The sequence below is a fragment of the Triticum aestivum genome, chromosome 7D (assembly GCF_018294505.1).
Source record: "Triticum aestivum cultivar Chinese Spring chromosome 7D, IWGSC CS RefSeq v2.1, whole genome shotgun sequence".
In the NCBI taxonomy this organism is placed as follows: domain Eukaryota; kingdom Viridiplantae; phylum Streptophyta; class Magnoliopsida; order Poales; family Poaceae; genus Triticum; species Triticum aestivum.
This window is the reverse complement of record NC_057814.1, coordinates 35,458,720-35,474,347: the sequence shown is the minus strand read 5'-3', so window position 1 is coordinate 35,474,347 and position 15,628 is coordinate 35,458,720. Positions and strand designations below refer to the sequence as shown.

The following is a 15,628-nucleotide window of genomic DNA, read 5'->3' as shown; positions in this document are numbered from 1 at the left end:
CGAATCCCGGAAGGGCGTGGCTAGAGTGTGCGCCGACCAAGCGGCCACCTACCTGCCTGCCGCGGGACTGTAGCTGTACGACGCATGACGCGGCCCCCGTCAGCAAGGACAGTGCTACAGCGAAAGGCAATCAGCGTGGCCCGTAGGCGGCGGGCCCTACCTCTCGGCCGGATTCTCGGCAGCCGGCGGGGCCCTCCAGAGGCGGGCCCCAGCAGCCGGCGGGGAACCCGGCTACCCTAGACGCTGACGTCCGGGTCCTACACCCGGCCGTATTACTATTGTACACCTGGGGGTCGGCCTATAAGACCCCCCCCCCCCCCCCGGGCTCACCCATGCAAAGGGTTCAGTTCTCATCCCACACACACACCATAGCTAGGAGAAGAGGGAGAGCTCTACCCTTCTTCCGCCTCTAGCAATACAGCTCAAGGAGCAACCTTGTATACTCTTGATCATAGTCATCATAGCAGGATTAGGGATGTTATCTCTCCGGAGAGCCCCGAACCTGGGTACGTCTCGTGTGCTACCGAGTTCGTGCTCACTCTCGCTTCCGGAACCCGACGACGTCCCTATGGCTCCACCCACGATAGGCCACCCCATGCCATCTGACGTGAGATTACCACGACAGAAAGAAAACGTCCCGATCATGCTTGCTAGGGTAAACCTGACTGAATCTACCATAATGAAAAGTTCGTTATGACGTGTTAACGGATGGTTTCAAAACCGGTGATCATTAAAAAGGTGGAGCAACTTTTCATCTAGTGGATGGAGCTATGCATGGTAAAGCCCGGATTCCAGCTTGCCTAGTAATTGTTCTCCTTTTTGCTCATGTTAACATCAGATCTTTAGGGAAGGCACTCCCCCTCAGAGTTAGTGTCTGGAGCTGCTGATTTGATTTGGTGTTGAAAACTTGCATGCCGCCTCATCGTGCAGCTAAAATAAATAAACCAGGTTTATTACTCCGTGGTGCTGTGGGCACTTCCGCAAGTCACTAGCTCTTGCCGGCCTGGTCATGCACGCTGCAGACATGGACAAATGGTTATCCTGGTATGGTCTGGGCTCTCCTTTTACCCTTTATGTTATGCTATTTTGCTACTGCTTAGCTAGGGCAAGATCGCATGTATCTTCTTCATGAACGATTTTGGTGGCCTGTCGCAGTCTAGTTCCCGGATGGTGCTTGCCTTGATCTGCACTTGTTGGCCTGTTTCCCATCCATCTGCACTGGGGGTTGGACGTGGTCTGATGATCGATCCCTTCGGATGCGGGTTGGACAGTGTCGCAAGGCTGCACGTATGCGACACTGCTGCTGCTTTACTTGCTCTCAGGCCTGATGCCCACTACACGAGCCAAAGCAGAGGACGACGTGGCGTTGTGGCGAGAGCTGTGTGGTTCATGGGAAGAAGTGTGAAGCATACCACATTCCACCACGTTTGCAACCTTTTTCCATGTGATTGATGGAAGAAGATCGATGGGATCGAGAGTGCGCCACGGTGTTCTTGAATATCAATTCCGAATCCCCGCATGTGTGCTGGACAAGTTATTATGACTGACTTGGTCAGTATGATTTGAGGATCATTGTCGATGCACCTGTAGAGCGCCAGTGTTATGTTACTTGCCTTTTGCCAGTCAGAATGCAGGTGATGATTCGAGATTAAACTGTTAGTATTATATTCTCATGAGCTCCATTTTCTCTTGTTTCTGAAGCCAGATGCCAACTGCAGACCTGATGTTCTCCATGCCGACTTTCGACCCTCAGCAGAGAGGTTTTCCACACACCACATCAGGTGTAACCGTGTAAGTAGTTTAGCCATAGCACATCACCAAACAATAGATAACCTATTTTTCTCACTGCTGGTTAGTCTCCCTTTCTCAAATGCGCGTGTCTTCTGTTAGGTTTCCTGCACGCAAGAGGCTTCAGGCATACCATTCTAGATTGCCATACAGCTGAGCTGAAGCTACACCTGACCTAAACCCGGCACGGTCCACACGGACCCTCGAGACAAGGCTCGAACTGAAGCCTCCTCCAGGCTAGAAAAATGTTTCCTAGCTCAGGGGCGACCGCCTATATGTCCTGTTTGTATCGGATGGAGACCCTTGCCATACGGCTCGCAATCTTCATGCTCATACATTTTGTTTTCGACGGGTCGCTGCTCTGATTTGGTATAGTGGTACCGGTCGTTTGGTGCGGGTGAGTCCAGAATGGTCCTCCGAAATAGCCGGGCAGGACTAGAGAATTGACGGTTCAAACAGCTGCCCTTTGCATTTTGTCTTTCTGATTTTGTTTTTTGCGGGAAAATTGCTTCCTCTGTTCAGGACAAGGCGTCGAGGCAGCTATAGACAAAAGTAAGAAAATACTGCATGTAACAGACCGTTTTTGTCTTGCAGAAAGAAGTGGATTTACTCATACAGTTTGTCCTTGTTTTACAGTCCAGATTTGATCTGTGGCAGTGCTGAAGAAGGCTCTGATTATCCACTCCCACTACCAGCTCAAGCATAGCTCAATCATTTGAGGAACACAGCTAGTGCGAGGCCTCGCCCACGCTAGCGGCTGTTACCTAGGATTCCTAGGACTGTCCTTGCGAACGTGGTGGGGTATTAGTTGCTGCTAACATAATGCAGATGATCATACATAGCGGTGGCTGATCATAGGGGGAGCACTAGTAGTACGTAGACGGGCGCCGGGTGCTGGCCACCGTGATGATTAACGCAGTGGTGGTGGTCTTGGAGATCAATCACACTGCAAAGCTTCTGCAGGCCAAGGGGGGCGTGGTGGAGGGAGAATCCTTGGCCTTGGCCTTTTGATTGTGCGGGCGCCTTTGCCATGCACGAGTTCGGCCGTTAGCGCGCGCAGGATGATGATGCCTCCTCGTAGTCGTAGGCCACGCCCGGTCCGGCCGGCGCATGCATCAGATGCATATGCATGATGGATGATGCCATCCTCATGCCAAAACTTTGTCATAAGTTATAACTCGATCATGCCATCCAAGTAAAATAGACTTGATAGTTTAAAGCAAACTTCATCATGCATGTGCTTTGTTTCTTTTGGTTGTTGTTGCTGCTGCAATACATACTCTTTTTTAAAGAAATATAAGAGCGTTTAGTCACTAAAGTAGTGCTCTAAATGCTCTTATATTTCTTTACACAGGGTGTACATGAGTATTATTTATGGTTATGTGATTAATTTGGTTAAGCAAAGTACATGCACGATTTAATCCTTTTTGTTTGGGAAATAAAATGGGAGCCATCTAGTCACACAGCGAGTATGACGAGAGCAATATTGAGGATGGATAGTTTTCTTTACAATGCTAGATACGGTTCAAGTCCAATATAGTATAGGTGTAAAGTACTGGCCATCTCAAGTCAAGCAACCGATCGGATGAAGTACACCCTGGATGATATTCACCTGACTTCGTGCTTTAGAATCGTCTTTCACCAAAGACTCATGCATGCCGGGGATCTTTGGTCTTTAGAATCGTCTTTACACCTCTACTGGACTTGAGATGAATATCCTCCAGGGTCACAAGTCGGTCCGCTGTCCAAAGACGATTCTAAAGCACCAAATCAGCTGGAACCCCCACCAATCTTTTATTCCAGCTCTACAAAGCTGCTCCCGGAATCGCTTCTCACACGCTCTTCGAATGTCAGATGTTCTAGGAGAATGTAGGCCGCGATGTCAACCTATTTTGCAGGTATGGATCGGGTGCTGATGTGGCACAACATTAGGCAGTTTTTGTGCCACGGGCCACTCCCCGATCCGTTGCAATTCTCGTGTGTTGGAAAATCTCACAAGAAATGAACACTAAGGCCTTCAAATACAAATCATTAGTGTCCTATGTGTCGGCACAAACATCAAGGAGTAAGATCGAGCTTGGCTCATTTTCCTTCTGTGATTTGAGCTCATTTTTACTTTAGATCTCGGCCAACATGTTTTCTTCTCCTTAATCAATGAAAAGGCAAAGCTCCTGCCTTGTTTCAATTCCACAAAATTGAAGTACCCAACCGACAGAATAGTTTAAGAGGTCAACTAACAGAGTTGTGTGCTCATGAATTTACAATTAGCTAATGAGTACCACAATCCATCGTGGATGGAAACCAACATATGGAACATGATGATTTTAGGGGCAAGACACTTCTATTCGTATGCTCGATATAGGTGTAAAGTACACATCATCTCAAGTCAAACTACTCGAATGAAGTAACCCCACGGGATTGGGCGCCTCCTAAATGCAAGATATTCGTATGGCTTGCCCTTTGGAATCGTCTTTGGGCGTCGGACTGACTTGTGACAAGAGGATAGCCCCAACAATCATTATGCTAGCTCCGCAAAGACACTCCCGAGATTGCTTCCTACGTGCTCTTTGAATCTTGACATTTCAATAGAATATGGGCCGCGGCGCTAACCTATTTACTAGGCATGGATCAGTTGGCTATGTGGCATACCATTGGGATGGTTTCACGTGCCATCGAGGCGTCCCTGCAAAAGGATAACCTGCATTAGTTGTGATTCTCGCGCGTTGCAAAATTTCAAAAGAAAGGTATGCTAGGGTCTTCAACTAAAAATCACCCATGCCCCTGTGTGTCGGTGGAAAAATCACGGAAGAAGGTCAGGCTTGGGTCACTGGGAAGCAAAGCATTTTGCACAAATTATGCCTTGGCATGCCTTTTTTTATTGAACAATCACCCCCACTTGGCGATATGAGTTCTTTTTCTTTCTATTATGGGTCTTTTCCTATTTCCTTCTCCTTAATTCTTTAGGAGCCTCTCCTTCTGCTCTTTCAGTTAAAAAAAAAGAATCAACGAAAAGGCCCCATTCAATTTTTTTTAAATGAAGTACCCTACGGAATATTGCAAGTGGTCAACTGGTTAACATATTTTCTCTCTGCTCACCCAATTTCAGTTAGCTAAAGTGGACTAGTCGACTAGATCTTTCTTCTGCTCGGAGTTATGAATGAATGAATATACAAAAGCAAATTCCTACGGCTTTGGAGCCGCCACGCACGGCCGGCTCCATGCATGCAAAGTTAATTAAAAAACAAGCAAAGCAACTAAGCAAGCATCCATCCATAACAGCACACTACTATATATCCATAGCTGACTTGGTGTTAGCTCGTGCCAAGTCCAAATCAGCTCTGCAAGCCTGCCCACTTACATCATCACACGATCAATTCATGGCCTACACATAAGGAAAACTAAATAAAAGAGAAACCACATACGCACAGACATTCTTGCTCTGCATCATCGCCCAAAAAGATGTGGGGTTTTCTTTCTCTTTCCTCTTTCCGGAGGGCCAGCTAGCAAGAAAGAAAGCAGAAGCAATTAAGGGACAGCAACGGACTTGACGAGCATACGTACTCTATCCGTTTTTATTTACTCTGCATATTTAGAGTTGACTCAAGTCAAACTTTGTAAAATTTGATCAAGTTTATGGAAAACAATATAAATATTTACCATAATAAATCCATATGACGTGAAATTACATTCAATAATAAATCTAATGTCATTGATTTGTTATTGTATATGTTCATACTTTTGTTTATAAACTTTGGCAAGTTTATAAAGCTTGACTTTAATCAAAACTAATACGCGGACTAAAAAACAGAGGGAGTACGTCGCCGGCGGCAGTGCTACCGCAGCTTGGGGCGTACGCATCACAGCACGTGTACCGCCAGCGCCACATACATCAATCAGATGGATGGATGACGAGATCGTATCCACACACTCTCCGAACTCCACCACGAAATACCCGGGAAAAGGGAGGGAGGACACGACGAATTGGCCCGGGCCAGGCCAGCGAGGAGTGAGTGGTCAGTACGTGGGGCGACGGAATTCGATCGCCGTCCGGCGGTGCTGGCTGGGGTCGGAAAGCCATGGGGGCGGGTTTGACATGAAGATCGACGATGGGGCAAGCCCGCCCACCCACCCACTCACTCGCACTGGCCAACGACAACTCCCCGCTGATTCGGTCATCATGCGTAATATGCTATGCATGGCCCCCAATCCGCACACGCGCTAACACCATGCACGTAGCTTGAACATGCTCGATTATCTGAATATTTTTCTCCCCACCATACGTACACTACAACACTGCGTGCGTGCGTACGTATCCATATGCATCCTTGATCCATCACCCGGCCGGCATTACTTGGTGATCTTGTCGTTGCGACGTCCATCGACCGATCAGTTAGTCAGGACCAGTAGTACTCCCATGATTACCCAGTAGAGAAGCTCATTAGCGAGGTAAACAAAGATATCCCATCCATTAGAGAGAGATCGCCGGCTATAATTGCGCTCCGGAAGAAGTGTGCACACCCTCCACCAATCAAAGAGCCGGTCGAATATGAGAGAGCATCATGCCTGACAATTCAGTTTTAACGGTGCCCGCACTAGCAGAGCCAATGCAAGCTCCCTCACTCTCAATGAGTAAGTGAACATTTCACAGCAAGCTACTGTACTACCTAGCTAGCTCAAGTCTAGCGACAACAAAAGAAACCAACACCAACAAACAGAAAAATGGGTAGATTGTTGTTGCCGCTGGCGTCTAGAAGGTCGGAGTGTAGGTGTGCCCATGGACAGTTGGACACGCACCACGGCTACGACGGCAACGAGCGACGGACGGCGACGGAGGAGACAAAGCGAAATCCCGCGTATGTCGTTGATGTTGCCAAAGGAGAAAAAACGGCGAACAAATATTCCCTTTCCTCCCCATGCGCCGTGGGTAGAGCGTGCTACGTGCTGACAAACATAGCCGGCGATCGAGATAAAGCGCGCGTTTAGTTGCTAGCAGCGTCGCTGGCGCTGCTGCAGTGACCGAGCAGAGCGGCTAGTAGTGCGGAATCTGTCTATCGGATGAGATGGATGTGCGTTTCTTTTGGTTCCAGCTAGCATAGCATGCGTTGTACGCCCGTCCGGTGTACACCAAACTAAAAAGGAAATATATACGTAGCATCGAAGGACTTTGAAGGCCGGAGTGCCATTAACGGCTCGACACACAGCTCGCGATTACCATCGGCCGTACAGCAATGAGTCCATGACAGCCCGATTAATTAGTTTGGTACATGCATCATCATGCACATTAGCTGAGCCCAGTACTAGTAGCTAAGTGAAACGTAGGATACGTACGTGCATGGATCGACCTGCCTCTCCAGGAAGCCAGAAGCCATGATACCGCGGCCGAATCGTTGCAGACTGCAGTACGTACGTAAACGAGAGAGACCGGCTCGGGCGCAAGCGAATGCAACGGGGTTTTTGATCACACCGAACATAGCAGTTCCTCTGCCACTATAATAACCGTACGTGTTGTCTTAGCTGAACCACGTAATTCTATTTTCAGGATGCGCGTACGTCATCGGTTGGGTCGAGCGGAGCGCGTCGGCAAAGGTGATCCGATTCAGAGACGAGCGGGGAGACACGCCACGCGTACCACACCTCCAAGCAAACAGTGTCGTCGATCCTTTTCCTTTTTGGCAAGCGGAAAGCGCTAGCTCGCACGGAAGAAACGTACGTACGACGGGCTTGCCGCGTAAGCCACCCACCACGCGAGCGCGCCGTGCCGGCAAGGCAGTGCAGTGCGCGTTGGCCACCGTGGGCGCGCCGCGGGCACGGATCGTACGTGCGTGCGTGTCGACGCTCGCGCGCTGGAGGGCGGGGGCAGGCATGCACGGCCGGCCGGTCGCCACGACGCGCGAGCCGCGGGGGCATGCAGCGATCATGCATGTGTTTGTACGATCGACTTGGGGCTATCGCGGGGCTTGCAGCGCGGAGAAGATAGGCCGGCCTCGACGACGCGCCGAGGCGACGACTGATCCCTCGGGGCTGTGCGGGTATGCGGCCGCGAAAACAACGTGCCCCCATTCGTGCACGTACGGGTGGGAGGAAGTCGGAATGGAGTGAAGCGTGCACTGCCGTGCTACACTGTTAGGTGCTCATGTATGTGCATTCCGTGTGTACGTGCAACGGGTTAATCACCGCGCGCACAGCTAGCCTAGCTATTTGGAACACGTGATATAAAAGGCGCAGGAATATAAAAGCATAGGAGTACTATATCCACCTGCACATCTGTTCAACTCATCATGTCCTGAATAGGCTGTAGCAATTTTGTTAGGGACAACTCATCAATTGGTCAAATGTGGTTCCAAATGGAAGTATGGTAGAAAACGTGGTTCACATTATTGGATTTCGTAGGTGTGCGTGGTACTATATCAGATCTCCAGTACATCCATCCCTAATACCCAACCTACAAATATATCTCTCTCGACGATGCCAACTACGGAGCCGACGGGGCGTGGACGGATGCGGTGGCGAGCGACGGAGGAGGCGGGAGCGAGCAGAGGCGACGACAATCGGCGAAGGAGGCGCGAAGGGCAGCATCGGGTAATGCGGAGGCGTGGCGGAGCAGCCACATGCGGATGTTTGTCGACGAGTGGTCCAACAGTGGAGGGCGACGATGTTTGTCGAGCGGAGGCGGCTGACTTTGGCGGCGAGGCAGGGTGGCGGCGTGGGGATCACTAGCGGCGAGGCAGGCGTCTGCCGGTGGATGGCAGCCGCGTGTGGAGTCTGAGTTTCAGGCGGTCGAGTCCCGCCACCCTAAATTTGATTATAGGGGAATATGGATCTTTCACTCTGTTTAGGGGAAGATTGGGTATTTTTCATGATTACAGAAGAAAAAATGAGTACATGAAACTGTTGGAACACATTTTTTGTGCTAATTTCCCCTACACGTGATTTTTCTCTTTTGAAAATACGAAAACTGCCGGAGATGATCTGAGGAAACTACCCATGGAGGCATGGAGCACCGCTTCCTCATACATTTGTAAGATCCGACGGCCACTTGTTACATGAATTGTCAAAAAACGTGCATCCGGAAGCATAGGATTTTTTTTTTTTGCACGGGCCAAAATGCTTAACATTTTTATCTCAAAATTTGCAGGTAGCATCTGGATGTGCCTAAGATCACATAAAAATTTTGTCTTGATTTTTTTGACATTTGCAAAATTATTTTTGGGAGCCAAATTTAACTTCTGGTTTGTACCATATAATCACTTGGAACCACATTTCACCAATTGATGAGGTGTCCCTAACAAAATTGCTAGTACAACTTCGACGCTTTGAACACATGTGCAGATGCAGGATATAGTACTCGTATGCTTTTATATTCTCCCGGGAGCCAAAACGTGCTTCACATTATAGCGAAAATTGAAATATAAGTCTCACCACATTACAAAATACACAGTTCAACAAGGAATAAACTCAATTATTTTGACATAGAGTGGTGTACAACTATTGTACTCCCTTCGTATCGAAATACAAGACGCGTTTTAACACTATGACAGTGTAAAAAACTTGATTTCCCCTATACATGTTTTTTTAAATATGAAAGTTGTTGGAGACGCTCCGAGGAAACTGCCCATGGAGGCATGGAGCACCGCTTGCTCATACATTTGAAAGATCCGACGACCCCTCGTTTCATGAATCGTCAAAAAGCTTACCGTGCAATTATGTCGGCACTATAAGGATATGCAAACATATCGTCAACTCACCATTTCATAGGTGTAATCTCGACCAAGTGAGGTCCCTTTTTTTTTGCGAGGAGACTGAATGAAGTCTATGATCGACCAAAGTCCCACCCATCTTCCCTATCCGGGTAGAAATCTCATTTCATTAGTTGACACGGCTAACAAAAAAGTGCACATGTGCATATCTTCAAATTAACAATCAATAAACAACAACTCCATCCGCAACTTTGCTCAGTGAATTAGGTACTCCTAGCACAGTTGTAGTATATCTTGAAATATCAAAGTCAACATCGATTGTTCTCCTGTGTCGACTTATGCTATCCATATTTTTCAAAGGCAATTATTTCTCTCAATTTCTAGTCTCCATCCTGGCTTTTAGCTCCTGTAGGGCGAAAAGCAGGAGACAGATATGCACAGCAGGGCCCGGGCCGAACCCTACAACTGAGCTGCAGAATCAACATCCATGCATATGCACACCTTTCTTTATCGGTTCACCAGAGAAGTCAAGAAAGCTGTTCCATTAATTGCTCTGGGCTTTCTTCCCTCCAATAGCTAACCTCGATGGATCTTCGGCTGGCAAAGTAAGCGAGAACTGCTCCTACCCTCGAACCAAAACTGAGCAATGCAACTTTTACTACCTTGTGGAACTTGATTTCCTCTATAATTTATGACAACACACGCATGAACATGAAATAAAAGAGAGAAACGGCTGGCACGCACACATCTTTTACTTTCTGCAGCTTAATTTCCTCTTAATTTATGACAGCGTCAACCGTGAACATGAACGAAAAGAGAGAAACGGCTGGCACAGACACATTGATCGACCGTTCCAGTTGCTGTCTTGCTGATCGACGGTGCTGTTGGTGCTATTCTGTTGCCATGGTGGTTATGCTGGCCATGCTGTGGTGCCTGATGATTTTACCCGGGACTGGGAGAGCGGGTGGTGACGCGGAGGGGATCAGTTCGGCTTGGGGAGTGGTTTTCGTGGAGATTTTTAAGGTCACGTGTCCTTTCTCGGGAGCTCCTCTCTCTCTCTCTCTCTCTCTCTCTCTCTCTCTCTCTCTCTCTCTCTCTCTCTCTCTCTCTCTCTCCCCCTCTCTCTCCCTCTCTCTCTCTCTCTCCTTGCCGGCGGGGGCCACCGTCACCGTGGTCTTGGCGTCTCCCTCTCAAGGTTGGTGGCACTTCTCCTCTCCAGAACGAACGTAACTAATCCCATTACAAGGCTAGCTAGCTTGGCAGTAGCTATATATAACCACCCCCATCCGTTGCCATTGTTTCCTTGCACCCCATCACTGGCAACAACTTCATTCCCCTCGACTCGCCACCATCGTCTTCCCTCCCCTCCTGCTCCCTCCCATCAATTGTTGCTAGTTGTAGGCTTATAGCTAGGTGGAGCATTTCACTCCAGCTACAGTAGTGTCTTCTTTATCTATCCTATAGTAATCGCTGTGTGTGTGAGATTCACCCATCGACCATGAGCATCTCCGTGAACGGGCAGTCGGTGGTGCCGCCGGGGTTCCGGTTCCACCCCACGGAGGAGGAGCTGCTCACCTACTACCTCGCCAAGAAGGTGGCCTCGCAGCGCATCGACCTCGACGTCATCCCCGACGTCGACCTCAACAAGCTCGAGCCATGGGACATCCAAGGTGAGTGCATGACTTCCTTCAGCCATCGATCCTACACTCTCTCCCTCCACAATGCTAGCTCTTATGGTGAACTAATCGGCCATGGAAAAACGCGTGCATGCAGAGCGCTGCCGGATCGGAACGGGCCCGCAGAACGACTGGTACCTGTTCAGCCACAGGGACAAGAAGTACCCCACGGGGACGCGTACCAACCGCGCCACAGCCGCCGGGTTCTGGAAGGCCACCGGCCGGGACAAGGCCATCTACTCTGCCGCTGGCTCCGGCCGCATCGGCATGCGCAAGACGCTCGTCTTCTACAAGGGCCGCGCCCCGCACGGCCACAAGTCCGACTGGATCATGCATGAGTACCGCCTCGACGACGCCGTCCCCGTCAACCCCACGGCCGGCGACGCCACCTACTACTCCAGTGACTCATTCCCGGTACGTGCTCTACTAGTACAGTCTCTCTCCGCCAGTCTCCGGACTGTACAATACTACTGTAGTACGTCGCAATTGCATGCACGGCGGCCGGCCGACAGGGATGGAGATCGTTCGCTAGTGGTGCATGGGTGCGATCAATGTACGTACTGTACGCACATTTTCTGTGTATGTACACATGGCACATATGCGACTGTTGACGACAAAGTCTAGTGAAGATTATGTCGGGGTGGTGGTTGGGAATGGGGACACACATGACATGGTGCAATGGAATTAATTGTAATTTTCGAGTGGGGACTGGGATTTTCTTTTGATGCACTAGTAGAAAAAAGGCCTAATGTTCAGCTCATTAGTCCCGGTTTGTATTTGAGCCGGCATTAATGTGACCATCAGTGCCGGTTCCAACGGCTAGGCGGGCGGCGCTCATTAGTACCGGTTCGTGCCACGAACCGCTAATAAAGAGGTGGTGCCCTTTAGTACGGGTTGGTGGCTCCAACCGATACTAAAGAACCCCCCTTTAGTACGGGTTCGTGCCACCAACCGGTACTAAAGGGATGCGCTACCACCCGCCGTGCACAATGTTTAGTCCCACCTTGCTAGTTGAGAGGAGCTCGCACCGGTTTATAAGCCCCGCCGCGGCTACCGTGTCGAGCTCCTCTCTAAGCAGGCCTTTGTGGGCCTATTGCAAGTCTTCTGCCCTGTGGGGCCTACTGGGCCGTACGGGCCTGCATCCTGGCCCAACTAGAGGTTGAGTTTCTAGTCGTATGCAGGCCATGCCGGCCCAATAGGTGGGCTGTTTTTTCTTTATTTAAAAAAATTCAAAAAAAAATACCAACCGATACTAAAGAGCTCCTCTCCCCCAGCGCTGGCTCGTGCCACGTGGCGGCTCTTTAGCGGCGGTTCGTGCAGAACCGGTACTAAGGGGGAACTTTAATCCCCACCCTTTAGTACTAAAGGGGGGACCTTTAGTCCCCACCCTTTAGTGCCGGTTACAGAACCGGCACTAAAGGGCCTTACGAACCAGTGCTATAGCCTGGTTCTGCACTAGTGATGGGTCCCCACTCAAAATTTACAATTTAACAATTATACCATTTAACGATGGGTAGAAGCTATGAAAAATATACTACTAGCAAAGTTAAGTCCTATTTAGTGTTTCTCTTAAATCATAAAAAATAGAAAAAATAAGCATACAATCGGACATCGTATACGATATATCAAGTATACTTGACATACGCTCATACACATGTTCAGACAAAAAAAGTTGATCACTGATCGAGCATCATAATTCATTAACCAAGCTTACATCAATGGATTATATCTATCAAAACCAAGAAGGTAGAATATTGCAGATGAATGACTTTGTCTAACCCACCTGCGTCCTTCCTCAAGTTGCAGCGGCTTAGCGACGCTAAATAAATTCAAATTTGGCGCTATGGAGGAAATTAATGAGCTATTAGCGTTACATTATTTTCTTTAGCGTTCAAAATGCATAGCTTTAGCGGAAAGGGCTCTGCATAAGCTACTTCACAGTTGACACAACTACACCACACTGTCCGTCAAAAGGAAAAAAAAAACTACACAACAGTGCACACTTTTCTTAGTCCCTTGGTACTACTGCTGCTACTGCTACTGGTATGTCCAAATAATCGAATATTGGACCTTTGTACACGGAGACACCGGCATATAACAACCTCCATTACCGAGAGAGCCTTTTCAAGGGTCAAACACTAACGTACATGCATGCATGGATGATGGATCCAGCCATCCAGGATTGTAGATCCATCGACATGCCTTTTGAGCTGGCTTAGGTAGAGTAGTTCCTTCGAAAATTCAACACCATGCATAATTAGCCTAGTCACGCGCGCTTGATTAGTCAATTGACGCTGTCTATGGTTAAACTTGGTTTCACCTTGTATTGAGAATTTATGACCTCTCGACTGTAGCACTATAACTTTGTAATAAAAACTCCTTTTACCCAAAAAAAGAAAATAAAAAATTGACGCTGTCTATCTGTATCATATGAACAGATACGCCGCGTGGCCGGCGACCAGTCGTCGACGCAGGAGGACGGATGGGTCATCTGTCGGGTGTTCAAGAAGAAGAACATCGTCGTGCAGCGCCAAGCTGGGCAGAACCGCGGCGTTGGCGGCGCAGCGTCCAACCAGCTAGTCGGCGCCGGTGCCATGGAGCGCAGCCAGAGCAACTGCTCGTCGACGGTGACCGCCAGCGACAACGCCAAGGCGCAGATGCAGCAGCAGCACCTGCCGCACAGCGACGACGCGCTCGACCACATCCTCAGCTACATGGGCCGCTCATCCACGGCATCCTGCGAGCAGGAGACCAAGCCCACCAACCCGTCATCGTCAGCGCTGGACCACCTGATCAACACCGCGTGCCACAACGGCAGCAGCACACTGTACGAGAAGTTCATGAAGCTCCCGCCGCTCGAGCACGTCGTCCCCGGCGACCTCCTCCCGTCGCCGGCCGAGTACGGCGGTGACTGGGACGCTCTCGACCGCCTGGCGGCGTACGAGCTCAACGGCCTCCCTAACCCTGCGTTGCCCGAGACGACGAACGGCATGCCCTACATCGCCGACGAGCTCGGTGGCGCCACCTCCTACTCTGGCGGTGGCACGCTACACATTCCCTCCGTCACCGGGGCCGGCGACGGCGACCTGTGGAGCCTGGCGCGGCCAGTGTCATCGCTACACGCAGACTTGACGATGACCTGGTTTAAGGCTGTCGGATGCTGACACAGTCCTAGCCCAAACTTTGCCTTTTTTTGTTTATAAGGAAATTTCCATATATCAAGCTAATACAATCGCACCGATTGAATGCGCTACTCCTGAACTAAAACCACAACAAGAATCATGAAATGGAGGGAGTACATAGCAAGATGCACAGAGTCAATACGTCTAAACAAAAAGTGTCATACAGTTCCTCCAAAAAAAGAAGGTGTCATACAGAAAAAGTAAAAGTAGATAAATAACGAGTAAATTACAAAAAATCACCACAATTGTGCGGAAGTCATCGAACACCCATCAAAATGCATGTTTTGTGGTTTTTTCCTAAAGCATTGATGACTTTGAACCAATTGTGCTGGTTTTTTGCAGTTTACTCATAAATAACCTAAGATAGAGGAGGCCCTATCCAAAGGCAATATTACATGTCATACCGAAAAGTAGAAGTAGATAAATAACCTAAGATAATGGAGGCCCTATATATCCAAAGACTACATAAACACCGATGATTGGAGAACACCTCCCCCTAGCGCCTCTTCGCCCTGACCCCTTTATATACCCCCCTCCTCAACCCAACCATGAATATGCGGGAACTTTCGCACCGCTGCATCATCAACTTTGTTGCACCAATGACCATGTGCGGGTAGCGTGCCTTGGACTATGGGTCCAAGGCAATAGCTTTGTGGCATCTCTCGCCCGTTCTTCGATACAAATATCTCATGAGCTGTCTAACATGATTGTGATCAATCAGATGTAATTTTTGGTGTAATGAATTATCACTTTAAAACCAGAATAAATATATATATATATATATATATATATATATATATATATATATATATATATATATATATATAGATTATTTATTAGTTTGTTTTGGTTCTTTGTTGCGTGATTTGTATACGTACATGCTCTCTGATCTATTAGTCTTGCACTAGCCACGTTTGTATGATTGATCTCTAAGATAGGGTTCTGTATGTTGGTTGGGTTCAACCTTCCAAGTAATATATTTGAGTGGCAGAAAGACCAAAAAGGCTTGTAGTGTGTTATTGCCACTAAAGATAAACAAGATAGTTGCCTAGTTGTCTCGTTGATGGACCGAAGCTAAAGAGAATATACTGTTAACATTATGTCACCTTGCTTGATGCAATGTCTTTTACTGAAATCAGGGAGAACCAACACAGGGGCCTCAATTAAAGCTTGCTTGAGAACATCAAAGGATTGCTTTGGCTTGTCCACACAAATGGTACTTCTCTGTTTTATTACTTAATACTTTGAGATGTATGATGAATTTCGGTTTTGAAGTGGAGTATTA

General features: G+C 48.5%; 1 protein-coding gene across 1 annotated transcript; it reads left to right on the top strand.

Moving 5' to 3' along the window:
• The first annotated feature begins 10,800 nt into the window (after window positions 1–10,800).
• LOC123167695 (NAC domain-containing protein 66-like) lies at window positions 10,801–15,027 on the top strand. The gene is made up of 3 exons (XM_044585550.1): window positions 10,801–11,155; window positions 11,259–11,575; window positions 13,600–15,027. The coding sequence occupies exons 1-3, from the start codon at window positions 10,984–10,986 to the stop codon at window positions 14,323–14,325; spliced, it is 1,215 nt and encodes a 404-aa protein (XP_044441485.1). The 5' UTR covers window positions 10,801–10,983; the 3' UTR covers window positions 14,326–15,027.
• Window positions 15,028–15,628: the final 601 nt, after the last annotated feature.

What these genes read in the sequence shown, in the direction of transcription:
- LOC123167695 (XM_044585550.1), top strand. Translation starts at nt 10,984, where the DNA reads ATGAGCATCTCCGTGAACGGGCAGTCGGTGGTGCCGCCGGGGTTCCGG. An exon ending in CGAGCCATGGGACATCCAAG is followed by an intron (nt 11,156 to 11,258) that starts GTGAGTGCATGA and finishes GCGTGCATGCAG; the next exon opens with AGCGCTGCCGGATCGGAACG. An exon ending in ACTCCAGTGACTCATTCCCG is followed by an intron (nt 11,576 to 13,599) that starts GTACGTGCTCTA and finishes TCATATGAACAG; the next exon opens with ATACGCCGCGTGGCCGGCGA.